Source organism: Chelonia mydas, chromosome 2 (assembly GCF_015237465.2).
Source record: "Chelonia mydas isolate rCheMyd1 chromosome 2, rCheMyd1.pri.v2, whole genome shotgun sequence".
Classification (NCBI taxonomy): domain Eukaryota; kingdom Metazoa; phylum Chordata; order Testudines; family Cheloniidae; genus Chelonia; species Chelonia mydas.
Genome location: NC_057850.1, coordinates 202,498,039 through 202,524,436, shown reverse-complemented (window position 1 = coordinate 202,524,436; position 26,398 = coordinate 202,498,039). Strand labels below are relative to the sequence as shown.

Here is a 26,398-nt window from a genome sequence, read left to right as displayed (position 1 = left end):
TGTGGATTTGTGTCTCCAGAGGTAACATGCTTGTTAACAAAGGCCACATCTGCAGAAGCACAAGAAACAACAAGCAGAAGCATGATTGTTAGTGCACTACCTGCATCAAATCATTATAGTAAAATACATCTGTTTCTGGGACGGGAATGGGCTCAAGATGAGGCAAAGGGTCTAGGTGATTTTTTTAATGGGATCACTGCAAGCAACTAGGGACAAAATTGTAAATTCTGCCACCGTTTTCCACAGGCGGGGTCATTGAAGCCAATATCTCACTCCTGAGGGTAACCAAGGTTACAAGAGTGCATCTCCTGCATGCAGGCAGTTTCAGACCCAGTCCCTATGCAGCTTGCTTATGTGCTGTTTTGGTCCCTGCACAAGTGATTGCCGATTGGCACAGGAAAGTTTCCTACAATAGGGAAGGAAAGAAGTAGCTCTGCCAAGGAACCTTTGGCAGAGGATTGGCAAGTACCTTCAGGAAAGTTTTCTAGAGATCTCTCTGGAGGAGTCCCATGAAATCTCAGTGTGTATTAACACACTATTCCACTCCACTGCATAGTTGCACAGGGGAATGACAAGCCCATGTAAACACAACAAGTCTTGTACATTCCTATCCCTTAACCCACTTCTAGCATATAACAAAGCAAAGGACAGCTCTATTTCATAGAACCCAGCAGGATCAATTCAAATAGATCACTTACCTCCTCTCTGCAACATACACATCTGAGACAGAGTGCTGGGACTGGCTTGAACCCTCCTTGGTCGAGAAGAGGTCCTGGCTTACCATGGTACTAGATGAGACTGTTGCTTGTCCGATCTTGTCCTCCAACTCAACCTCCTTGTCCACCACTTTGCCCTTGGGGTTGAGTCTGCTCTCTCCCCTCTCCTTCGCTCCCGAAGTATCCACAGGGCTCTTCGCGGTGGAGGTGGGATCGCTGCCGAGGATGGCGTCCAGCTCCTTATAGGAGCAGCAGGTCTTCAGCACAGCACCAGAGCAACAGTTTGACTCCCTTGCCTTCTGGTACGCCTACCTCTGCTCCTTTATCTTCGCATGGCACTGATGCATGTCCCGTTTGTAGCCCTTATCCAACAGGCCATAAGAAATCTGCCCATAAGTATCGAAGTTCCTACTGGAGTGGAGCTGGGACTGCACAGCCTCCTCTCCCCACAGAGCCAGCAGATCCAACAATTCAGGTGTGCTCCAAGCGGGAGAGCATTTGCTGTATGGCTGGCTGGGAAGATGTGATGTGAGCTGTCAACAGGGAGCAAACAGAAAGTGGAATTTCAAAAATTCCTGGGCCTTTAAAGGAGGGAGGGGCAGAAGCCTGTGTACCTGGGTGCAGGGCAGCAGAGTTCAGAGGGGTTAGGATGGACACCTCCTAGAGACCATTTGAGCAGGGACATAACCAAGTGCAGTGTCTACCACTGACACTCTGTCAATATAACTTTGCTGCAAAAAGCTCTACCCCTCTGACGAAGGAGGTTCTGTTATGTCGGCATAGCCGGGGAGTGCAATGGGCGGAGGAGCGTTTCAGTGTGTACACCTCCACCGTTTTGTCCACGGAAGCTGATGGTTGTCGATACAACTTTGTAAGTTAGCTAAGCCCCTAGTGTGGCCCTGACCTTATACCAGTATAAAGGCAATGAAAGCCTTGTCTGCACTAGAAACCTCTTGCTGGCAAAGCTACACACCCCTGTGGCTATATCACCAGCCCTTCTACCCCGCTGATTCCTCTCCCCCCGCAGAAAGACCAGAGGGATAAAACTGCCCCGGGGGGGCGGGGTGGACTGAGGCACCGGCCGCGCTGGGGGGATACTGCGGAGACTGGGCGGGGGGAGGGAAGCTCGGGGCGGGCGCAGTCGGCCAGTCCCCGCTGGAGACCCGTTGAACCGGCGCCAGCCGAGCAACGGCCCAGCCGCGCGGAGGGCGGGGGCAAGCGCTCCTCTCCCGCCGGAGCCGCCTTCCCCCTCGGCTGGGAGGGCGGCGCTTCCGAGCGGGCAGCCGGCGCTGCGAGGCGCTCCCCCCGTCCCGCCCCGGGCCTGGGAGACCGGCGCGGATGGAGCGGCTGCGGGTGCAGGCCGGGGGCGCGGCGGCGGTGGACGAGTACCTGGAGTACCGGAGGTGAGGGGCCGCCTGCACCGGGACGGGACCGCACTGAGTTTCAGAGGGCTGCGGATAATGTTAAGGCCCTCCCTGGTGTGTCACGGTCTCACCTGGCCCCGGGGTCGGTCCCCGTCCCCGCTCGGCTGGGGCTGGGGCGTGGGTCGCCGCCACTCTCCTGGGGATGGGGGCGCAGGTGCCTGGGGTGTAGTTCACAGGCTCTTTCTCCTGCCCCTCTTGGGGGTGGGCTGGGGGGGTCAGGCTCCCTACCCCCTGGGCTGGAGATGGCGGGTGCTGGTTGAAGAAGCAGGAGTGACTCTCCTCGGGGAACACTTTAATAAAGCTGAAATACCGTTTTACGAGAGAATAAACGTGAATCCCTGGCGGGGGTGGTTTGGAGCATCCAGGTAGGGGAATCCTCTAAATTAGAAGGGTTGGACACTGGGTAATTTCTCAGCCAAGTCAGCCTCTGCTGTTAGACTGGCGGAGGCGCTCTGCCGGAGTATAGAGAGAGGTTCCCCTGAAGGCAGGGTGGATAAAAATCAATGATTTAAAAAAAAATCAGATTTCTTTATTTAAATGGGATTTTTTTAATAAAATGCTTTTTTTGAGGAAAAGGCCTATCTAAAGATAGTTTTAATTAAGATACATTATAGCTCAAAGATATCTCGTCATGGAATAGGGATTATGAATTCTAATTCTATAGTATGAGACAATATATTCACGTAATGTTTAAGAAAAGTTTTGTAAATGAGTTCCAATAATTCATGGATTAGGGACCCAATTTTATGGGGTTCCACAGGCTTCTGGAGAGATTATTATTTAGGTTAATCTTTCTATCTACCCAATGGGACTCAGTGCTCAGTCTAGAACAGTGGTCTCCAAAGTGGAGTGCGCGCACCGCAGGGGGTGCGCAAGACCATCCCTGGGGTTGCGCGGCAGGAGGAGCGCCGGTGAAGGAGCACCGCCGGCATGGCGGCAGCAGCACTCCTGGACCTTTGATTCTTCGGAGGCACGCCGGCGGCAGCTCGGTTCTTCCCGCTCCGTCTTCGGCGACACGCTGGCAGCAGCTCTTTTTTTTTTTTTTTTTTGCTTCCCTAGAGCTGGCCTGGGGGTGCACGATCCAAAAAGTTTGGAGACCACTGGTCTAGAAGATACCATCAGGGATGCTTAGTTTTGCAGTTCTCAAACTGTGGATTTGTGTCTCCAGAGGTAACATGCTTGTTAACAAGGCCACATCTGCAGAACCTGATGCCACATGGCAAAATTATACCAGTATATTTTATCTGACAAGGTTCTCGTCTCATGCAAATCTGTCCCCATCCAAATATCTTCAGAAACCTGCAATCTTTTTTGTTTTGTTTTTTGAGACACGAGAAGAACGCTTTTTTCCTCCATGGAAACACCAAAGCAACAAAGCTTCTTGCTTAGCAACGGGAAGGAGTGTTTTGTAAATAAAAATGTTATTTAATACTCCACCTGAGGTTATAATCCTGGTGTTATCTACCTTTTGCTGTTAGACCTCTTTCTTTTCTTGCTGTGCGATATGCTACGGCTGATTTTTAAGTTATCATTGATTGAAATTCTGGATAGGAGAGCTCAGCAAAATTTAGGATTCACCAGGACTCTAGAATGTTTTAATGAGTTCTGTGGATACATCAGAACACTTCAGAACTTTAAAAAATGTTTCTTTTTCAAAGGCAGGGGGAGGGAAATCTTCCAAATACCCCATGCAATGCCTTTATCTCTGGTATTATGGCTCTATTAAAATTTGTCTCTTTGTGCTTTGTCTGTGAATATTTTGACATGCAAGTACCTTTTCTGTTGACATATATAAACTCATCTTTTAGCTATATCGCAGTTGAAATATGAGAGTGGAAATTATGTTTCTGTTCCCCATGCCCAGGCGTGCTTGTATGCCTGCCATCTGCCCATGAGTAAACTTCTGTGAAATAGTTTGGGAGGACAGTAAGCCAGTTCAACTATTTTTTTCAGGAAATACAAGTTAACACACATTTTATTTTGACAATTATAAAAATGTCCCCATTTGTAAGAATCTCTAGGTGCATCTTATTACAATAATAACTTTAAAAAAAACTGCAAAAGTGAATTAGCTCCTGTTTTACTTAACCTACGTGATGCAATACCTTGCACACTATTTTTAGCTTAAGAAAACATTCAGTAAAATATGAAAGATGTAGGTAATCATACTTTTTATCCATATATGTTCAAAATGCTTTAAAAAGGAGAGTAAATTTCAATAAATTGTTATATCAGGTGTTGAAGAACTATATTAGAGCACATTACTGTGATATTGTACGTTACTGATATATTGTGAATGTATATGTATATCCACACTATAGCTTACTGAAAAACAGGCCCATGTTATATCTATTTGTAAAAAGTCTTAACACATGCAACTTATAATAATACTATAAATTTTTATAGCATTTTATAAACATGAATGAATTAAGTTTAACAACTCCATGAGACAGGTAAGTATTATTCCTGTTTTACAAATGGGGAAACCGAAGGCCTTTTAGGATTTGTCCTCATTGCAGAGTTAACTAGAATTATAACTTGAGTGTTGCCCCTTGAGTCCTGTCCACATACACAAATCTCGAGCATAGTTAATTCAAGCTGGCTGGCCTGTTGGGATGTAGGTTACAGAGCCAGCAGATCCAACAATTCAGGTGTGCTCCAAGCGGGAGAGCATTTGCTGTATGGCTGGCTGGGAAGATGTGATGTGAGCTGTCCACAGGGAGCAAACAGAAAGTGGAATTTCAAAAATTCCTGGGCCTTTAAAGGAGGGAGGGGCAGAAGCCTGTGTACCTGGGTGCAGGGCAGCAGAGTTCAGAGGGGTTAGGATGGACACCTCCTAGAGACCATTTACAGGGACATAACCAAGTGCAGTGTCTACCACTGACACTCTGTCAATATAACTTTGCTGCAAAAAGCTCTACCCCTCTGACGAAGGAGGTTCTGTTATGTCGGCATAGCCGGGGAGTGCAATGGGCGGAGGAGCGTTTCAGTGTGTACACCTCCACCGTTTTGTCGCGGCCAGGAGCGCAGGCTGGGGTGGAGCCGCAGCTGGGCTGCAGTGGGTGCAGAGCTGCAGTGAGGCTGAGGCCAGGGCCAGGGCCAGAACAGAGTTGGGGGGGTGGGGGGGGGGGCTGGGTGGCACTTCCTCTCCATCCCCTGTGGGGGCTGGCCTGGTCATCACCACACCCCACCAAATATTCCTCCCGACTCCCCTAGGGGGTCGTGCCCCACAGTTTGGGGACCTCTGCCATAGAGAGATGACGTGGCTTGTTAGTGGTCATGCAGGAAGTCTGAGTCAGAGCTAGGAAGACCCCAGAACTCCTGACTTGCAGTCCGTTTTCTTCAACGTAAAAAGGAACTTGGTAGCTTGCCGCTCCACTCCATCCTTCCCTAGCAGTTCTTTATACACTTTTCATACCATCTTAATTAATTAGTCTCTTACGGTTGGTATGGCTACTTCCACCTTTTCATGTTCTCTGTATGTATATATATATATATATATATATCTTCTTACTATGTGTTCCATTCTATGCGTCCGATGCCGTGGGCTGTAGCCCACAAAAGCTTATGCCTAAATAAATTTGTTAGTCTCTAAAGTGCCACAAGTACTCCTGTTCTTTTTTCCATACATTAAAGCCAGTTTATAAGCACTTGTTTAAAAACTTGAGTACAGTTCCTTACAAAGGCTATCTCTAGGGTACTATTATGGAAGATAAAATAATGTTCAGTGTTGTTTACTGGTGTATCATTATATTTTCAGAATTGCAATCTACCTTTGCCTCCCTCGATTTTACTGAAAGTTAAATGTAATTAAAATATTATGAAACACAATTATATGTTGCAGAATTGTAGGTGATGACGATAGAGGGAAACTCTTTACCCCTGAACAATATGAAGAATACAAAAGAAAAATGTTACCAATACGATTACAGAACAGATTGTATGTGAGCTGGAGATCACCAACTGGGATGGACTGTAAACTTGTGGGCCCGGAGACACTCTGTTTTTGTACCCATAGGTGAGTTTTATTTTTTTTTCTTCTTGCTGTTGAACTTTGTTTTTACCTAGAAAATGTAAAATGTTTATAAAACGCAGTGTCATAGAAGTAGTTAACTTGAGAATCTGGGGTGAAAAGATTGATGTAATTTAAGGAACATTTTTGAGACGAAAGAAATCATTCTATAGTGATCTATAAATGCAGTTTATGCTTGGAACTGTGAGTCTACCAGAGATTGAAGTAGTCAGAGATAAATTCAAGAGTTTAGAGCTTTGAATTTACTGATATATTTAACTTATTGTGTGGATCTATGACCATTTGATTCCATCACCACATACTGCTTTGAAAATATGTACTTGAAATGGTGCCAAAATCAAATTTAAAGGTCTGCCATATTTTTTCACTAGAGTATAACTTAAAAAGCACTTGAAACCCCACACAGCAACGAAACCTACCTTTTGTGAGAATGAGCACATTTTTTGTTTGTAGAAGAACAAATGTATCTCTGCATTAAACTTGAAATCTAAATTATAAATTCCTTAAAGAAATTTTTAATGGTAAATGCTGAATGACTTTGAGCTATAATTGTTTGCAGTGTTGTTGCAGCCATGTTGGTACCTCAGTGACCTGGTCTCTTTGAACTATAAGGATATTGTTATAGCCCATATGCATATGTACTAATTTTTTTTTTCTGTTTTTAGGTATAAACAACACAAAACAGATTATGAAGAGATTCCAAAAAATCGTCCTATTTGTGTACCCTGTCGTGTGAGCCGTTGCCAGTGCAAATCCTATCACTATGTCCCTCTAAATGGCACTCAGCCCATTCGTTGTAGATGCAAGCACTTTGCTGATCAGCACAGTGCAGCACCTGGATTTTCCTGTAACTCCTGTAAGTTAGTTTCCTATAAATACACATGCAGTATTCATTACTACTAACTTAAGAAGCATAGGCTTTAAATACAGGTATATTTTCTAAACTTAGCAGGAAATAGCACTTCATGCCCATGCAAGATTATTGGTAACACTAATTTAATATACTAATGGTTAAATTCTGGTATCACTCAGTTCAGTTGAAGTTTTGCTATTGACTTTAGTGGGACTAGGATTTGGCCCTAAAACAGGAATTATTATCAGCAGTTAAACTATGTACTCAAGTATCAGAGGGGTAGCTGTGTTAGTCTCTATCCACAAAAACAACAAGGAGTCCAGTGGCACCTTAAAGACTAACCGATTTATTAAGGCATAAGCTTTCATGGGTAAAAAACCCAATTCTTCAGATGATTTTCTGTCTTTTAGATCTCTTCAAATGATATATTGATGGATATTTTTAGCTCGATTTCTAGATTGTTAGTAAATTACTTGCATGAAGTATGTGAAATAATTTATAGAGGAAGGATCTCATAAACCAGTTTTGCTTGCAGAATGGGGAATAATATCTAACAGGATAATATACAACATTGATATAACAGCCTTTCAAGAATTAACTCTAAATCATGTGCAGCAAATTAGTTTAAGTGTAACTGGATTGTTTCATACTGAATCTTTAAACTACAAACGAATATAATATTTTTGAATGACAGGTCATATTATGCTTAATAAATTTTCTAATGCTTCAAGTATATATGATAGTTAAGAGGCCTGGCTGTGTTTGAAAATTCTGTAGATGATGTCAGGAATTGACCCCGCTCTTGAAAATTGTACATTTTTATTATACTGGAGTTAGTTTACACAACCTTGGCTCTCAGTCTCGTTTGCCTTGTGACTAGAATATTTGGAACCCTGGCTTTTGTTTTTATACAAATCAGGGTACTTCCTTTTCTTTAAACAAATAAATAAAACCATCCTGGTTGCAAGCAATGGCTGTGATCGGTGAGGAACAGGATCAACACCGAAATAGCGTTGATGGATTTTTTGTTTTCTGTAGGAGTATATATCCACTGGGTTTATCCTATATACTCTTATAGCCTATAGTATATATGTGCATAGAAATATAGAGTGAAGTGATTTCTTTGCTCCCAAAGATGGGACTAAGTCATCAGAGTGCTCTTGATTCAATCATAAAGAAGTAACTGTGGTAGTAGTTTTGCAGATATTTCATTCTGTGGTCTACTTTGTAATAGAGACTCTTCGTAGCTTCTCTCCTGTTCCCAGCTTTACATTTCTTGCATCGCAAGTGTTCCATTTTGTAGAGCACCAAGAAGAATTTTGGGAGTCTTGAATCACAGTTTGAGAACCACTGTGGAGGTCCAAAACATGGCAGTGTTCTAATAAAATTTGTGGATGACAAAGTTGGGAGGTACTGCCAAAACAGGGGAGGACTGGAATATCACACAAGAAAATCTGGAGAACCTTAAAAATTGGAATAGAAATGGGATGAAATTTAATAGTTCAAGGTCATGCACTTAAGGACTAATAAGAATTTTTGCTATAAGCTGTGGATGAACCTGTGGAAAGGAACAGAGGAGGAGAAAGACCTAGGTATGTTGATGACAGGATGACTATGAGCTGCTAATGTGATACAGCAGTGAAAAAGGCTAAATGCAATCCTAGGATGCATCAGGTGAGGTATTTCCAGTAGAGATAGGGAAGTGTTATTACCATTATACAAGGCACTGGTGAGACCTCATCTGGAATACTGTGTGCAGTTCTGGTCTCCCATGTATAAGAAAGATGAATTCAAACTGGAACAGGTGCAGAGAAGGGTTACTATAATGATCAAAGGAATGGAAAACCTCCCTTATGAGAGGAGACTCAAGGGGTTTGGCTTGTTTACCCTAACCCAATGAAGCCTGAAGGGAGAAAACCAGAGGAGCGGAGATAAAAAAAGGCGCCACCTGCTAGTACTCACCCAGCGGCGCTCGAGGTCTTCGGCATCAGGTCCTTTGCTCGCTCCGGGTCTTCGGCAGCATTTTGGTGGTGGTGGTGGTATTGGGGTCCTTCAGTGCCGCCGAAGACCCGGAGCGCCGCCAGGTGAGTAAAAATTAAAGGCGCCAAAAAATTAAAAAGGTGCCACTTCTGCTCAGTGGGAGAGCGGCCGTTGCCCCGCTCCTCCACTAGCTACGCTACTGCTGCCATCTGGGGGAGTATAACAACAGTGGATCTCACTCACTAGTTGTTACCTTAGCTCAGGGGTGGGCAAACTTTTTGACTTGAGGGCCACATCTGGGTATGGAAATTGTGTGGTGGGCTATGAATGCTCATGAAATTGCAGGTTGGGGTGCAGGCTCTAGCTGTGGGCTCTGGAGTGGGGCCAGAAATGAGTTCAGGGTGCAGGAGGGGGCTCTGGGCTGAGGTAGGGGTGTGGGAGGGGGTACAGGTTCCAGGGTGGGGGCTGGGGTAGGGGCCCAGGAGGAGGTCAGGGGTTCAGGCTCTGGGCAGCGCTTACCTCAAGCAGCTCCCAGAAGCAGCAACATGTCCCCCCTCTGAGTCCGGCTCCTATGCGGAGGCGCGGCCAGGTGGGTCTGCGAGCTGCCCCATCTGCAGGTGCTGCCTCTGCAGCTCTCAGAAGCAGTAGCAGCAGCAGCATGTCCCCCCTCTGGCTTGTACACAGAGGCACAGCCCTGGCCAGGCACCTCTGCATTCTGCCCTGTCCGCAGGCACTCATTCCAGCCAATGGGAGCTGCAGAGCCAGTGCTTGGGGCAGGCATAGTGTGTGGAGCCCCCTAGCTGCCCCTACATGTAGGAGCTGGAGGTGGGGGACATGCCACTGCTTCCGGGAGCCACATGGAGCTATGGCACAAGCAGGGCAAGCCCCTGATCCTGCTCCCTGGTAAGAGATAGAGGGCTGGATTAAAAGGTTTGATGGTCTGGATGCAGCCTGCAGGCTGTAGTTTGCCCACCCCTGCTTTAGCTGAAGCTGCTCCACCTCGTTTAAATTGTTGGACAAATTGTGGGAGCACGTGCACAATCAATCCTTTGATTTGCCTAGGACTGATTCCAGGAATAGAACTCAGATTCCCATGATTTAAGCACATGTTTATCCTTTTTCTTGTAGAGCATCCAAATGGGAAGTGTGGTTGGGTACTTATGCATGGAAGGAAATCAGCAGTGCTTGGGAAAGCAACAATTTAGGGAAACTCTAGTGTGTGAGAGATAATAAATGAATAGACTCCATTATCTCACTCTGAATACTTTTTATTTAGGTTCCAAATGTTCAGGATTTCACAGCTGCTTTACCTGTGGATGTGGTCAGCCAACATATGCTCATGAAACGGTTGTGGAAACTAAACAAGAGCGCTTAGCCCAGGGAAAACCTGTGGGGCAGGATGTTCCTTATGCTGCAATGGGAGGATTAACTGGCTTTAGTTCACTGGCCGAAGGCTACATGAGACTTGATGACAGCGGAGTTGGTAAGTGCAGGAGACTTGAGATAATATTTTGATCCTTTGTCTATTTAATTTTCTTATATGAAAGTCTCTTGAAATATGAAGTTTCAGGGCAAGTTAGACTTTCCCATAGGATGGGGACTCCCAATTCCTGATTTTTTTTTTTTTATAGATTTAAAGGCAAGAGATGATCATCTTCTAACTTCTTGTAGAAAAGAAGCTGTAGAAATTAGAAGATATGACATAGTTGGCATCATGGAGACTTGGTGGAATAATATGCATGACTGGAATATTGGTATAGAAGGATACAGCTTGCTCAGGAAGGATGGCAGGGAAAAAAGGGAGGAGGTATTGCCTTAAACAGGGCCGGCTCCAGGCTCCAGCTTTCCAAACAGGTGCCTGGGGCAGCAATCTTATAGGGGCGGCAGTCCATGCATCGTTAGGGCTGCATGGGTTTTTTCACCGCCACGATAATTTGGCATCAGCTTGTATCTTCACAGTTCCACGGTGGCAATTCGGCGGCAGCTCCCTTTTTCAGGCGGCAATTCGGCATGCTGCTTGGGGCAGCAAAAACAGTAGAGCCAGCCCTGGCCTTATATATTAAAAATGTATACACTTGGACTGAGGTTGAGATAGAAATAGGAAACAGACTTGTTGAAAGTCTCTGGGTAAGGACAAAAAGGGTTAAAAACAAAAAGGTGATGTCGTGGTAGGGGTCTACTGCAGACCACCAAACCAGGAAGAGATGGAGGAGGCTTTTTTTAAACTAACAAAATCATCCAAAGCACAGGACTTGGTGGTGATGGGCAACTTCAAGTACCCAGACATCTGTTGGGAAAACACAGGAGGGCATAGATTATCCAGCAAGTTCTTGAAATGTATTGGAGACAATTTTTTATTTCAGAAAGTGGAGAAAACTACTACGGGGGAGGCTGTTCTACATTTGATTTTGACAAATAGGGAGGAACTGGTTGAGAATTTGAAAGTGGAAGGCAACTTGGGTAAAAGTGATCATGAAATGGTAGAGTTCATGATTCTAAGGAATGGTAGGAGGGAGAACAGCACAATAAAGACAATGGATTTCAAGAAGGCAGACTTTAGCAAACTCAGGGAGTTGGTCGGTAAAATCCCATGGGAAGCAAATCTAAGGGGAAAAACAATTGATGACTGTTGGCAGTTTTTCAAAGAGACATTATTAAGGGCACAAGAACAAACTATTCCACTGTTTAGGAAAGAGTCACTATGGCAAGAGACCACTCTGGCTTAACCAGGAGATCTTCAATGATCAAAAAAGTCCTGCAAAAAGTGGAAACTTGGTCAAATTACAAAGGATGAATATAAACATATGTATGTAGGGACAAAATTGGAAAAACCAAGGCACAAAACAAGATCAAACTAGCTAGGGACATAAAAGGAAACAAGAAAACATGCTACGAATACATTAGAAGCAAGAGAAAGACCAAGGGCAGAATGCGGGGGGGGGGACGGGGGGACGACGACTAACAGAAAATGTGGAAATGGCAGAGGTGCTTAATGACTTGGTTTCGGTTTTCACCAAGAAGGTTGGTGGCAATTGGACATCTAACAGTGAATGCCAGTGAAAATGAGGTAGGATCAGAGTCTAAAATAGGGAAAGAACAAGTCAAAAATTACTTAGACAAATTAGAGGTCTTCAAATCACCACGGCCTGATGAATTGCATCCTAGAATACTCAAGGAGTTGACTGAGGAGATATCTGACCCATTAGCAATTATCTTTGAGAAGTCATGGAATAGATTCCAGAAGACTGGAAAAGGGCAAATACAGTGCCCATCTATAAAAAAGGGAAATAAGGATAACCTGGGGAATTACAGAACAGTCAGCTTAACTTCTATACCTGGAAAGATAATGGAGCAAATAATTAAGCAATCAATTTAAAAACACGTAGAAGAGAATAAGGTGATAAACAACAGTCAGCATGGATTTGTCAAGAACAAATCATATGAAACAAACCTGATAGCCTTCTTTGACAGGGTAACAAGCCTTGTGGATAAGGGGGAAGTGGTAGATGTTGTCTATCTTGATGTTAGTAAGGCTTTTGATACTGTCTTGCATGACCTTCTCATAAACAAGCTAGGGAACTACAACCTAGATGGAGCTACTGTAAGGTGAATGTATAACTGGTTGGAAAATCATTCCCAGAGAGTAGTTATCAGTGGTTCAGTCATGCTGGAAGAGCATAACGAGTGGGGTCCTGCAAGGTTGGTTCCGGGTCTGGATATTGTTCAATATCTTCATCAATGATTTAGGATCAGGGATCAGCAACCTTTGGCATGTGTCTCGTCAGGGAAATCTGCTGGCGGGCTGGGACGGTTTCTTTATCTGCAGCGTCCATAGGTTCTGCTGATTGCAGCTCACACTGACCGCGGTTTGCTATTCCAGGCCAATGGGGACTGCGGGAAGCTGTGCGGGCTGAGGGGTGTGCTGGCTGCCACTTCTGACAGCCCCTGTTAACCTGGAACAGCGAACCACGGCCAGTAGGAGCTGTGATCGGCCGAACCTGCAGATGCTGCAGGGAAAGAAACCGTCCCAGCCTGCCAGCGGATTTCCCTGACTGGCTGCATGCCAAAGGTTGCTGATCCCTGATTTAGATAATAGCAGAGAGTACACTAAAAGTTTGAATACCAAGCTGGGAGGGGTTGCAAGTGCTTTGGAGGATAGGATTAAAATTCAAAATGATCTGGACAAACTAGAGAAATGGTCTGAAGTAAATAGGATGAAATTCAATAAAGACAAATGCAAAGTGCTCCACTTAGGAAGGGGACAATGTTGCACACATACAAAATGGGAAATGACTGCCTAGGAAGGAGTACTGTGGAAAGGGATCTGGGGGTCATAGTGGATCACAAGCTAACTATGAGTCAACAATATAATGCTGTTGCAAAAAAGGCAAACATAAGCAAGAGTATTGTAATCAAGACATGAGAAATAATTCTTCTGCTCTACTCTGCGCTGATTAGGCCTCAACTGGAGTATTGTGTCCAGTTCTAGATGCCACATTTCAGGAAAGATGTGGACAAATTGAAGAAAGTCCAGAGAAGAGCAACGAAAATGATTAAAGGTTCAGAAAACATGGCCTATGAGGGAAGATTGAAAAAAGTGGGTTTGTTTAGTCTGGAGAAGAGAAGACTGAGGGAACATAATAGTTTTCAAGTACATAAAAGGTTGTTACAAGGAAGAGGGAGAAAAATGGTTCTTAACCCCTGAGGATCGGGCAAGAAGCAATGGGCTTAAATTGCACCAAGGGTGGTTTAGATTGGACATTAGGAAAAACTTCTTAACTGTCAGGGTGGTTAAGCACTGAAATAAATTGCCTAGGGAGATTATGGAATCTCCATCACTGGGGATTTTGGAGGCAGGTTGGACAGACACCTGTCAGGTATGGTCTAGATAATACTTAGTCCTGCCTTGAGTGTCAGGGACTGGACTCGACCTCTTGAGGTCCCTTCCAGTTCTATGAAATTCATTCATTTCTGTATCCAGAAGATTACATTCTGGTTGAAGGATATTGACATTCAATGAAGACATTGAAAATGCCTACTTGATATTCCCGTTTATATATTAAAGAACTGAATTGGCCCTCTTATCCCAATATAGCTCTGTGGCTCTCATGTGCCACTTGGTCATCTAACCCTTAAGTGTAAGTCCTCGTCAGAAGCACTTCTTCCCAAGATACAGTCCCCATCCCGCATGTGTGATCTAATTCTTTGTTCTTTAGATGTATGATTTTGCATTTGGCCATACTGAAATGCATGTTATTTGAATGAGCCCAGTTTACCAAATGATTCAGATCACTCTGCATAACTGACTTATCCTTATCACTGTTTACCATTTCACCAATTTTTGTGTCATCTGCAAACTTTACTAGCCATGATTTTATATTTTTTTCCAGGTCACCTGTACAGATGTTGAATGACATTGGGCTAAGAACAGATCCCGTTAGAAACACTCCCATTCATTGATGATTCCCCATTAACAGTTACATGTTGGGGTATCTTTGTTTTCTCTTATTATTCATTTTAAGTTTTCAGCCTGACGTGCAGATAAATGATTTTATTCCCCAGTGTAAAGCACAATTCATAGTGGGATTTCAAGCTGATTTGTATACTATTAATTGTAATCTTGTAACAAAATTGGGCATATGTAGAACTGGGTTATCATCTTACACCCCTGGTTCTTAGAGAACTTCTACATTCAAAACTACCTTACAGGGGAGTAAAGAGAATCAGGAGTCTTTATTTTGAAATACTGTTGGTATTTAATTATATTTTAAAATCTGGGTCTAGTCTCCACGATCTTTCTGCAATGTAGTTACCGTATAATACAGTCACAGCAACAGGAGGAGAAGAGCTCAGCCATTTAATTTCTTTTCAAGCCGTACTTTGGTTCTTTTACCACACCTACTTTGTTCTAGTGTACTGGATGATACACAATGTATAATTTTTTCATGCTGTTTACTAAATATCAGCATTATTTATTTTAACTGGTAGGTATGTTCGGTTTCCATCATGTATGATTAACTCTTCTTGTGAAGCTAATTTTTTCCCCCCAATATGTTTTCTATTAGGGGCACCCTCTGCTGAATTTCTAGAGTCACCCAGTAGTGGCATGGACCATCCATTTCTAAAAGCATTCCAAGGCCCATCCAGTTCTGCACAAGCCAGCTCACAATTAACGAGTGGTAATGAAATGAACTACCATGCTTTTTTTTTTTTTTTAATTGTGGTGTATTAATGTCAGATTGCCTTTATACTGAGTACACTGTATAATGTTGACTTTTTGATGTTAAGGAAAGCTTAAAGGTGTACATTAGAGTTCAAAACTAAAGCAAATATTTAAGATATTTCCTCTAAGAGGGGTGTATGTAATTAATATACAAACTTTTCTGTACTCAAGATTTTCAAAACAAGGGTTTTTTCATTGTTTTAGAGAATCTCTCTCATTAGTTTAATGTTTTAGAGAAACTAAATGATTAGTTTAATAACTAGATTTTCTTGCTTTTGATGCCCTCCCCCTGCACCTGTTTCCTTTAATAATGGAATCCTCTATTCACTGGAGTACTCTCTCTCCATTTTTGTTTCCAGTAAGAGAACACACTGTATGTATTTACTCAGTGTAATACTGGGCTATGGCTTTCTGCCTATATCGACATAGCTGTAAGGTCACTTCTGTCCCATAGCTAGTAAGATGGTAGTCACAATGTAGCTCCTCTGAGGCCTCTCATAGTGACTACTGGTCTTTTCATTCCAGACCTATTTAACAGTGCTGTTTACTTGGCTGAAGGTGTTGCTTTTAAGTAAAATAGGGCACTTCTCCCTTGTGCAGACTGAAATTTTCGTTTGAAAATCTTTTTCCAAATATAAAGCATATTGAAATAAAAACAAGTATTTTTAATAGACATTTGTTTTGTGTTTTTTCAGGTGGCTCTAGTGCAGCAAAGCAAGTTTCTAATTTAAGGAGTTCTGAAGAAGAGGACATGGCTTACTTTGAAAAACAGTACCAGGAACGGGCAAGTCATTGTATTTAGGTTTAATACAAATATGTTCATTAAAAATAAAGAGGCTCAATTTAAGGTGGTTAAACTTAAAATTGAACTTGCCTACAATGGTGCACATTGCTTTAACTGGTATTCTGATCCTGAAAAATGTATTAGCATTTCAAAATGAGGGTTACAACATAAAGAACGAGGAGTACTAGTGGCACCTTAGAGACTAACAAATTTATTTGGGCATAAGCTTTCGTGGGCTAAAACTCACTTCATCAGATGCATGGAGTGGAAAATACAGTAGGAAGATTTATATATATATATATATACACACACACACACACACACACACAACATGAAAAAATGGGGGTTGCCATACCAACTCTAACGAGACAAATCAATTAATGCCCCTCTGCCATGTACATTGGCCAAACCGGACAGTCTCTACGCAAAAGCATCAATGGACACAAATCAGATGTTAAGAATTATAACACTTCAACCTCCCTGGACACTCAATTACAGACCTAAAAGTTGCAATTCAACAAAAAAAACCCTTCAAAAACAGACTCCAACGAGAAACTGCAGAACTGGAATTAATTTGCAAACTGGACACCATTAAATTAGGCTTGAATAAAGACTAATGACCCATCCACTCCCAAACTAAAAACTATTTCCGCATGCTAATTTTTCCCCCTACTGTTACTCACACCTTCTTGTCAACTCTTTGAAATGGGCCATCCTGATTATCACTACAAAAGTTTTTTCTTCCTCCTACTGATAATAGCCCGCCTTAATTGATCTCTCTCATATAGATACATCTACTGTATTTTCCACTCTGATGAAGTGGGTTTTAGTCCACAAAAGCTTATGCCCAAATACATTTGTTAGTCTGAAGTGCCACTAGTACCCTCGTTCTTTTTCCTGATACAGAGTAAACATGGCTACCATTCTGAAACTGATTACAACATAGTGACCTAATAGCGTAGGTCCATAGGCCAATCATATCTGGAATAGTTCAGTGACCTTCCCACCGAGATCAGGCAGATTTAATTTAAAAACTTAACTTGCTTTGGCCAGAGGAAAGCCAAAGCATAACTGCACCAAAATACCAAACAATCACAGAAACAAAAATATCAGTAGTTGTTTTGGACAACTAAGAGAAACTGTAAAAACAAAATAAACCCACAAACCTCCTTCGGATACCCAGAAAAACATGGACTGCCACTCTCAGGCACAAAACTGCTTAATACCTCTTTAATTTATATGTAGTCATTCAGATTCTGGTTTAACTCAGTATTACTTAACTCCACCATCTTAGCCAGAAGTGAATTCTACCCATTCCTCTATAAAGTAATATTTCACTTAACTAGTTTTGATAAAGCCTAATATTATGCTTGTTTCCTGCATCAGGTAGTGTTTGTTTCTGTGAGAATTGGTCTTTGAAATTGAATCTTTTCTTGAGAAACATTACAAAAAAAGGAATGTGCTACAGATTTTGCAAATGTAATAGTTTATAGATATAGCATTACTACTAAGTCTCAAGACATTTTCAAGTATTTTCTTTTCCTTGGTGAAGAGGTAAGAATTTCAGATATTTGATCCAATTCTGCAAAGACCGAGGCATTTTCTTTTTCTTGAGCGTATGAGTAGTCCCGCAACAGGACTTACGCATGTGCATAACTATAGGCATGTATGTCAAAAAAGCGAGTAAGACCCTGACCCTGCAAAGAATCTTCCCAATGGGGACCTAGCACCAGTGGCAGCAGCAGGGTCCATCTCTCGCTGGCCCCACACACAACCAGCACCAGCTCTGGTCACTTACTACTTTTCAGAAAATTTCCTTTAATTTTCAAAAGATTAAAGTGGGGCTGTGATTCCTCTCCCAGTCCCTCCCTCAGCTCAGGAACCATCCACAGGAATGAGGCAGCCTAAGGGCTGTGTTCTTTTAAAAGGAAGGTTTCAGAGTAAGAGCCGTGTTAGTCTGTATTCGCAAAAAGAAAAGGAGTACTTGTGGCACCTTAGAGACTAACCAATTTATTTGAGCATAAGCTTTCATGAGCTACAGCTCACTTCATCGGATCTGTAGCTCACGAAAGCTTATGCTCAAATAAATTGGTTAGTCTCTAAGGTGCCACAAGTACTCCTTCTCTTTTTTAAAAGGAAGGAGACCCAGCCCTGCTCCTCTAGATACCTCTCCACCTGCTGGCAGGCTACTTTTCAGCTCTTACTCAGACAAGACTAAAAGGTAAGTGCCATTTCTCACCCTCTACATCTCCCTCCCAAAGCAGGTAAGAGCAACAGGGGTGTCATGACAGACAGTTTATTTCAAGGAAATGGATGTCTGATGCCATTGACACTTCCTCTTGCTGGACTCAGCCCTATTATTGTCATTTATTACAGTTTCCATTCCCGTTATGCCACCTTGCTTCCAGCATACCCATCACTGCTCCAGGAAACACTGCTCTGCCCCTTCCCAGGACTCAGCCAAGTTACAGATCCAAAATATGTCCAACAGAGCTGCCTTTCCTATGGCAACTGGTAAACCAGACAACCCGTTCCTTCACTTGGAACATCCCATGGCAACATTTACTTCATTACCTATCACAGTTCAAATTGGGAGGACCAGTCCAAGAAAACAGGAAAGCAAAAAGAAGCTAGATGCCAGACATAACACACCTGTATGCTGCACAGGTCCACTACATAGTCCACAGGTCAGAAACAGACAGCACAAGGCATCACAAACTAAAGCGGATGTTGATCAATGCAAGACCTACTGCTAACAAACAATACACAACCACATCAGTGATGAGGCTCCTGATATAGCCTGCATCACCAAGACCTGGCTGGATGACAGAGCAAGTTCTGTAGTAGCCAACCGCATTCTCCCAGGATACTTGGTACGCCCCTGACCTAGAAATGACAAAAAGCCAGTTGGTACTCCATTCATTTTCTTTGAAAACAGACCACCACAGAAAAGGATTCATGAAGGAGCTCACTGGCGTGCGGTTGGCAATGGTGGTAAAATACCCCAGTTGTCCTGGGAGATTTCTATATTGATACTAACAAGACCACAGATACAACCCCCGCAAAACCCATCTCCTCACTCCCTACGACTCACTCCCTACGACTTTCACAGATCATGTCTGGCCCTTTTGTTTTCAGTTTAACCAAAAAATTCCTGGGTTTTATAAAAGCAATTATTTTTCCCCACCCAAATATTGGAAGGGCCAGAACTTCCCACCTCCCCTCTCTGGAAGGTGAGATGGCCGCTCAGTAACCTGGGTGGCCCTAGTTTCTGATCCACCATCTCTTTTTCCAGAGTGGGGATGGGGATGGATCAGAAATACTGGAATGACTTGAGCACTGATGTGTACTGCTGTCAATCACATACCCATCACATACATATTACCTGTTCTACCGATAGAATGGATGTTTATAGTATTCAAAGCAAATAAGTTAGTGAACTACTTTTCATGCCAAAATTAGTCAAAAATGAAAAATTAGGGCTGTTTTGGAAGTTAAAAAAACAAAAACAGGAAAGAGGAGAGTGAAATTTACACAGAAAACGGCAAAGTTCATTTTTTGCACTGATTTTTCACCCCTTTTTATTTTTTGTAACAAACATTGATAAATTTCCAGGAAAATGGAACAAAAACAGAAAATGCAGGGCCTTACCCACATAGCTGACTCGTACTCCAACAAATTCCAAAGCCTGCTAAAGGAGAACAGCACCCCACCCACGGGGTGAGGAATCAAGGACCTGGTGAATCATTCTACACTGGCCTCTGCCATTGACATGTTTGCCCCCAAATGACCCCTTCTCCCCATTGGCCACACAGATTATCTTGATTTTCTGACACCCTGTGCTGGATGAAGAGAGAGGGTGGAAATACAAAGACTGATTCCGACAGGATGAAACAAATTCCTCAAAGCCTATACTGAGGCTGTATTTCAAGCCAAGAGCTTTCCTATCAGCTTTCTTTGAGGCTGCCAAATCCCACCCCAAGGAACTAGCCAGAGTGGTAAATTCCTTCAATCCTGAATGCCTACAACCTGTATCAGAGCCAAGAACACCAAGCACCACAAAAAACTATCCTACTTCACTAAAACAATCACACGGATTCAGGAAGTCTTCTCAAACAGCATGGATCTGCTTTGCCTGCACTCACTAACTAAGAACCAACTGCATTCTCAGAATTCAGTACATTGACTCATCGAGAAGTTTTGGACACCCTAAAGGAGTCCTGATCCAAGACTTGTTCATGACTTTCACAAGCCAGGAAGGGCATAGGTCAGATTCACAACTAGTGCCACTCCTGAGTGAAATAGCCAATGCTTTGGTCATGCTGTCTAGAGTGGTTCACAACTGAGTGCCAGTCTCAGGGCAGACAAACTGATAAAGGCAGGGCAGATATCCCAAACTAGTGGTATGTATCATAATTAGATTTTACCAACCCAGTAACAAATGTGAACTTCTGGATCACTGTAACAGTCTTACTATGTAGTCACAGACCATCCCCTTGGGCTTGCCAATCTATCTTGCCATCCAGGCAAGCTGGATTTAGTGATAAATGGTCACTTACACCAGAAATCATAAAACATTTAGGTTGTGACCAGTCACTTACCTCAGATCAATTTGTACCTTAGATCTCACACCAAAGACAATGCTGGTAGCCAATCCCATAGTAAATTAACAGAGGATTTATTAACTAGAAAAAAGAAATGAGATAATTTACAGGTTAAATGAGTTCAGCCTATGGTTCCATGTCAACTATCTTTATTTCCCTCTTGCAGCATTCCAACTCACGGGATGAGGCCTTCTGCATGTACTTCTCCATGGGTGGATGGGGCAATTAAAGCTTTTGTCCTACAATGGCTCACAACTTTGATAGCCCTCCTGGATGAGCCACTATTCCCTTCTCAGTTCACAAGTTTGGAGCAGGCATTTTTAAACTTATATTTTACCTTGTAACATGGTATACAGACATTACAATTGTAATGTTAATGCATGCAGCAACTTAGTCTTTTTATAGCACCTAAACACATCCTTACAACTCTAACACTTATCTAGAACAATATTAACATATAGGTGAGCTGGTTTGGTTTCCAGCTATGAATTTCAAAGTATTCAGCAGACATCTACAGACTCTGCAAGAGCTGGCACTTGGTTTACCAGCATCACAGCCTCATTCAGAGAAGGAATCTTCCCTTCCTCCTTCAAACACAGAATAGTCTGACTAACATTGAAGAAACCCATGCTGGCTAACCCAATACTAGCCAACTATCACAGAGTGTCAAACTTCCCGTTCCTGAGCAAACTCAGGCTATGTCTACACTACAAAATTAGGTAGAATTTATAGAAGTCGGTTTTGTAGAAAGCGTTTTTATACAGTTGATTGTGTTTGTCCCCGCACAAATGCTCTAAGTGCATGTAGTTGGCGGAGTGTGTCCACAGTACCGAGGCAACCGTCGACTTCCGGAGCGTTGCACTGTGGGTGGCTATCCCACAGTTCCCGCAGTCTCCGCCGCCCATTTGAATTCTGGGTAGAAATCCCAGTGCCTGATGAGGCTAAAACATTGTCGCGGGTGGTTCCGGGTACATATCATCAGGCCCCTGTTCCCTCCCTCCCTCCGTGAAAGCAAGGGCAGACAATTGTTTTGCGCCTTTTTTCTGAGTTACCTGTGCAGACGCCATACCACGGCAAGCATGGAGCCTGCTCAGCTAACCATCACCGTATGTCTCCTGGGTGCTGGCAGACATGGTACTGAATTGCTACACAGCAGCAGTTTATTGCCTTTTGGCAGCAGACAGTGCAGTATGACTGGTAGCCATCATCGACGTAGTCCTGGGTGCTCTTTTAACCGGGCGCCTGGGCAAACATGGGAGTGACTCAGCCAGTGACAAGCCATTTCCCTTGTTTCATCTCGTGGCGATTGAGTCCTACCGGCAGTGCACTGTCTTTTAACCTCCAGCTAGGAGAAGATGATGGCTAGTCGTCATACTGCACCGTCTTCTGCCGAGCACCAGGAGATGATGATGGCTAGCTGTTGTACTGCACAGTCTGCTGCCAGCAAGATGTATAAAGATAGATGAAGTGGCTCAAAACAAGAAATAGACCAGATTTGTTTTGTATTCATTTTCTCCTCCCTCCCTACCTCTGTGAAATCAACGGCCTGCTAAACCCAGTTTTGAGTTCTATCTTTGAGGTTTTGAGTTCTGTCCTTGAGGGGGCATTCAGTTTCTTGCAAAGCCACCCCCTTTGTTGATTTTAATTCCCAGTAAGCCAACCCTGTAAGCCATGTCGTCAGTCGCCCCTGCCTCCGTCAGGGCAATGGCAGATAATCGTTCCGCGCCTTTTTTCTGTGCAGACGCCATACTACGGCGAGTATGGAGCCCGCTCAGATCACTTTGGCAATTAGGAGCACATTAAACACCACGCGCATTATCCAGCAGTATATGCAGCACCAGAACCTGGCAAAGCGATACCGGGCGAGTAGGCGACGTCAGCACGGCGATGTGAGTGATGAGGACATGGACACAGACTTCTCTCAAAGCACGGGCCCTGGCAATGTGGGCTTCATGGTGCTAATGGGGCAGGTTCATGCAGTGGAACGCCGATTCTGGGCTCGGGAAACAAGCACAGACTGGTGGGACTGCACAGCGTTGCAGGTCTGGGACAATTCCCAGTGGCCGCAAAACTTTCGCATGCGTAAGGGCACTTTCATGGAACTTTGTGACTTGCTTTCCCCTGCCCTGAAGTACAACAATACTAAGATGAGAGCAGCCCTCACAGTTGAGAAGCGAGTGGCAGTAGCCCTGTGGAAGCTTGCAACGCCAGACAGCTATCAGTCAGTCGGGAATCAATTTGGAGTGGGCAAATATAGTGTGGGGGCTGCTGTGATGCAAGTAGCCAACGCAATCAAAGATCTGCGGATATCAAGGGTAGTGACCCTGGGAAACGTGCAGGTCATAGTGGATGGCTTTCCTGCAATGGGATTCCCTAACTGTGGTGGGGCCATAGACAGAACCCATATCCCTATCTAGGCACTGGAGCACCAAGCCGGTGAATACATAAACCGCAAGGGGTACTTCTCAATAGTGCTGCAAGCACTGGTGGACCACAAGGGACGTTTCACCAACATCAACGTGGGATGGCCGGGAAAGGTACATGACGCTCGCATCTTCAGGAACTCTGGTCTGTTTCAAAAGCTGCAGGAAGGGACTTTTTTCCCAGACCAGAAAATAACCACTGGGGATGTTGAAATGCCTATAGTTATCCTTGGGGACCCAGCTTACCCCTTAATGCCATGGCTCATGAAGCCATACACAGGCAGCCTGGACAGTAGTCAGGAGCTGTTCAACTACAGGCTGAGCAAGTGCAGAATGGTGGTAGAATGTGCATTTGGACATTTAAAAGCACGCTGGCTTTTATGGCATAGAACGTTTTACTATGCCATGTCCTTTGGCTGAAGGTTCATAGCCACAATTAGTCAATTCAGTCTATAGTCTAGGAATACTCTTGGATTCTTTGCCAACACTGAGCCCTCATCACAACAGTCACCACAGGTAACACTTTCAGCTGTGTCTGGTTGTGTCATGAGGTCCACTCACTGCACGTGGCACCTCCTGCTGGCAGCTTCAGGGATTGGTTCGTGCCCGGCACTGCTCTTCTCTGGTAGTGTCTCTTTCACTCTGTGGCCCATCTTGCTGTCAGAGCTGCAGCTTCCTGTTCATGGCTGGGCCCTCCAGCCAGGTCACTAAGGTCCTCCCCATCCAGAGAAATCAAAGACCTTCCAGACCAGCTGTCTGGCTGGTGTCCCCAATGCCCTCTGCCACTTCCCAGTGGGTGGAAGGAGAACCCAAGCCCACTCTCTACTCTGGATTCCAGCCCAGGGACCCTATAACAGTGGCTCTCAACCTTTCTAGACTACTGTACCCCTTTCAGGTGTCTTTTTTGTCTTGCATACCTGTGCATTTCACCTCACTTAAAAACTACTTGCTTACAAAAATCAGACCTAAAAATACAAATGTGTCCCAGCACACTATTACTGAAAAATTGCTTATTTTCTTATTTATGCATAAATTAATTGGAATATAAACATTATACTTACATTTCAGTGTATAATATATACAGCAGTATAAACAAGATATTGTCTGTATGAAATTTTAGTTTGTACCAACTTCACTAGTGCTTTTTTTTGTAGCCTGCTGTAAAACTAGGCAAATATCTAGAGGAGTTCCCCCCCCCAAGCAGGAAGACCTCTGCATACCTCCCCCCGGCTGAGAGCCATTGCCCTATAATAAGCAGCCAAGGTCTGTATGGTCCAACTCCTTGCTGCTATTTCAAGGTCTGTATGGTCCAACTCCTTGCTGCTATTTCTATGGACTTCTTCCTACTTATCTAGCTTCCCTCTTTTTCTTGGTTTGCCAGCCCACGCACCCTCCTCCCAGGGAATGACTATAGACTACTTCCTTGAAGCCTCTTGTTGCTTACAGCTTCTGGGCTTTATATAGGCTTCTCCTGTTCCTGCCCAGCTGAGCCCATTTCCAATTAGTGACCTGCTCTCTGTCTCCTTCTCCAGGTGCAGCCTGGGCAGTTAATTGGTCTGCTTAGCCACTTTAACTCCTCCAGGTCTTATGTGGGTTGGACCTTCAACACAGCTTGGCTAGGAGACTCTTTTCCATCCCAGTGGAGGAAGACTTGGCTGGACTACAGTAATGTAATGTAATATACCTGAACATGAAACCTTTGCACTTAGAAAACTCCACCTAGTACAAAATGCTGCAGCTAGTCTCCTCAGCAACACAGGCTACTGTGAGCATATCACACTTGTCTTATTGGAAAAACATGGGAAGTGGGTGGGTGCCACACTTGTCCTCTGCTCTCTACACTGGCTTCCCACAGAATTTTGAGTTGAGTTCAAGGTCTCAGTTCTTATCTTCAAAGCGCTCCATGACCTCAGCCCAGGATACCTAAAAGACTGTCAGATGTTCTGGGATGAAGACAATGGTGGACAATTTCACTTCTCTGGCACAATGGAACTCTCAACAATAAGAGTAAAGCCCATCTGTGCGGGAGACATAACTTTCTTCAGGAGTGGTCTGAGTCTGGAATGAACTCCCCCAGGGACTAAAAACCATCACAAATCTCATCACTTTCCATTCCAATTGCAAGGTGTATTTCTTTGACCTTGTCTTGCCTAATATAAACACATAGTTACAGGTGTATTTATTTAACAAATATTAAAAGAACCGTACCAAAACAAGATACTCCACTTCAAGAATACAATAAAATTACAAAAGGGACACAGGTTAAATATGTTGCTTTAAATCTCCCCAACCCCTCTTTGATATCTTCCCCCCCTGTCTCTCAAGGCAGTGCAGTGAACATTTATACACCAAAGATCCACACACCTTCTCAGTTATTCAAAATAATGTTTAATGTACCCATGCATCACACTCCAGCGAGTGCTGTAGACCAATTACTGGCTTCCGAAGCTATGGTATGTACATGCAAAATTGAAGGAGTTGCTATATTGAAATTGCAGTGGGATGAATATAAATCCACAGTAAAAAATGGTAGTCAGGTACATATTTTGGCAAATCAAAGCATGCAAAAGGAAACTAGTGAAGGGAAAATCAATTGGGAGGAAGAATGATCTTGTGGTTAAAGCACCAACCAAGAACTCAGGAGAGCTGCCTAGACTTCCTTTGTGACCTTGAGTATGCTAGTTAGTCTTTTGGTCTGTGTTCCACATCTGTAAAATAGTGTTAATAGAATTTCTCTTCATCTAATGAGTGTGAGGATAAACTCATATTTGTGAGGTATTGTGGTGTTGGGGGCCAGGTAAGTACCTAGATTTCTATTATAAAGTAGTAGCTTAATTAGTACTGCATAGTTGATTTGTTGACACACTAGTGCTTGGACCATTGCTGTTTTTCTTTTATTGCAGCTGAAAAAGGAGAAGGCTGCTAAACAGAAAGTTAAAGGTCCACTGCTATCAAAGAATCCATGAAGATTAATGAAACAAAGGAGTTTTTGTAATACAGAATCGTTTATCATTATATTTAAGTGTATTTTCATGGTGTTTATTGCACACACGTATTTTCTAGTTTCTCAATATTAACACTGCTATATTAAAGTATTGATTAAATTCATTTAAAAATACTTGGTGATTCTGGTTCTTTCAAATAAAATTGTTACTTTTTATCAAAGTAGCTTGACATACTATCTAAGCTCTCAAATATTGCTGCATGGATCGCGCCTTTGAGTCATATGTAGTAGAAAATGATGGTTTTTAGAGACTTCTAGAATTTTTCATTTAGGCTTTGATCCAGCAAACACACGCTTAAGTGCTTTGCTGAATCAGAGCCTTAGGACAGCAGGTAAAATATACATTATACACCA

The 26,398-nt window shown here is 43.4% G+C and overlaps 1 protein-coding gene across 2 annotated transcripts; it reads left to right on the top strand.

The window, feature by feature from the left end:
* Positions 1–26,219, top strand: FAM221A (family with sequence similarity 221 member A). 2 transcript variants are annotated; one of them, XM_043541055.1, is made up of 7 exons: positions 1–21; positions 5,985–6,158; positions 6,839–7,029; positions 10,283–10,489; positions 15,072–15,185; positions 15,925–16,013; positions 25,944–26,152. In XM_043541055.1, exons 2-7 carry the CDS (start codon positions 6,052–6,054, stop codon positions 26,004–26,006), a joined length of 771 nt encoding a protein of 256 aa, XP_043396990.1. In that variant the 5' UTR covers positions 1–21; positions 5,985–6,051; the 3' UTR covers positions 26,007–26,152. The 2 variants fall into 2 exon arrangements, with proteins under 2 accessions (XP_043396990.1, XP_037746463.1); XM_037890535.2 differs by lacking the exon at positions 1–21 and adding an exon at positions 1,942–2,119 and having other exon boundaries at positions 25,944–26,219.
* The last annotated feature ends 179 nt before the right edge of the window (positions 26,220–26,398 follow it).

Coding starts and splice junctions, on each gene's coding strand:
- FAM221A (XM_037890535.2), top strand. CDS start 2,055: ATGGAGCGGCTGCGGGTGCAGGCCGGGGGCGCGGCGGCGGTGGACGAG. Junction 7,030..10,282: donor TGGATTTTCCTGTAACTCCT/GTAAGTTAGTTT, acceptor CTTTTTATTTAG/GTTCCAAATGTTCAGGATTT. Junction 16,014..25,943: donor AAAAACAGTACCAGGAACGG/GCAAGTCATTGT, acceptor CTTTTATTGCAG/CTGAAAAAGGAGAAGGCTGC.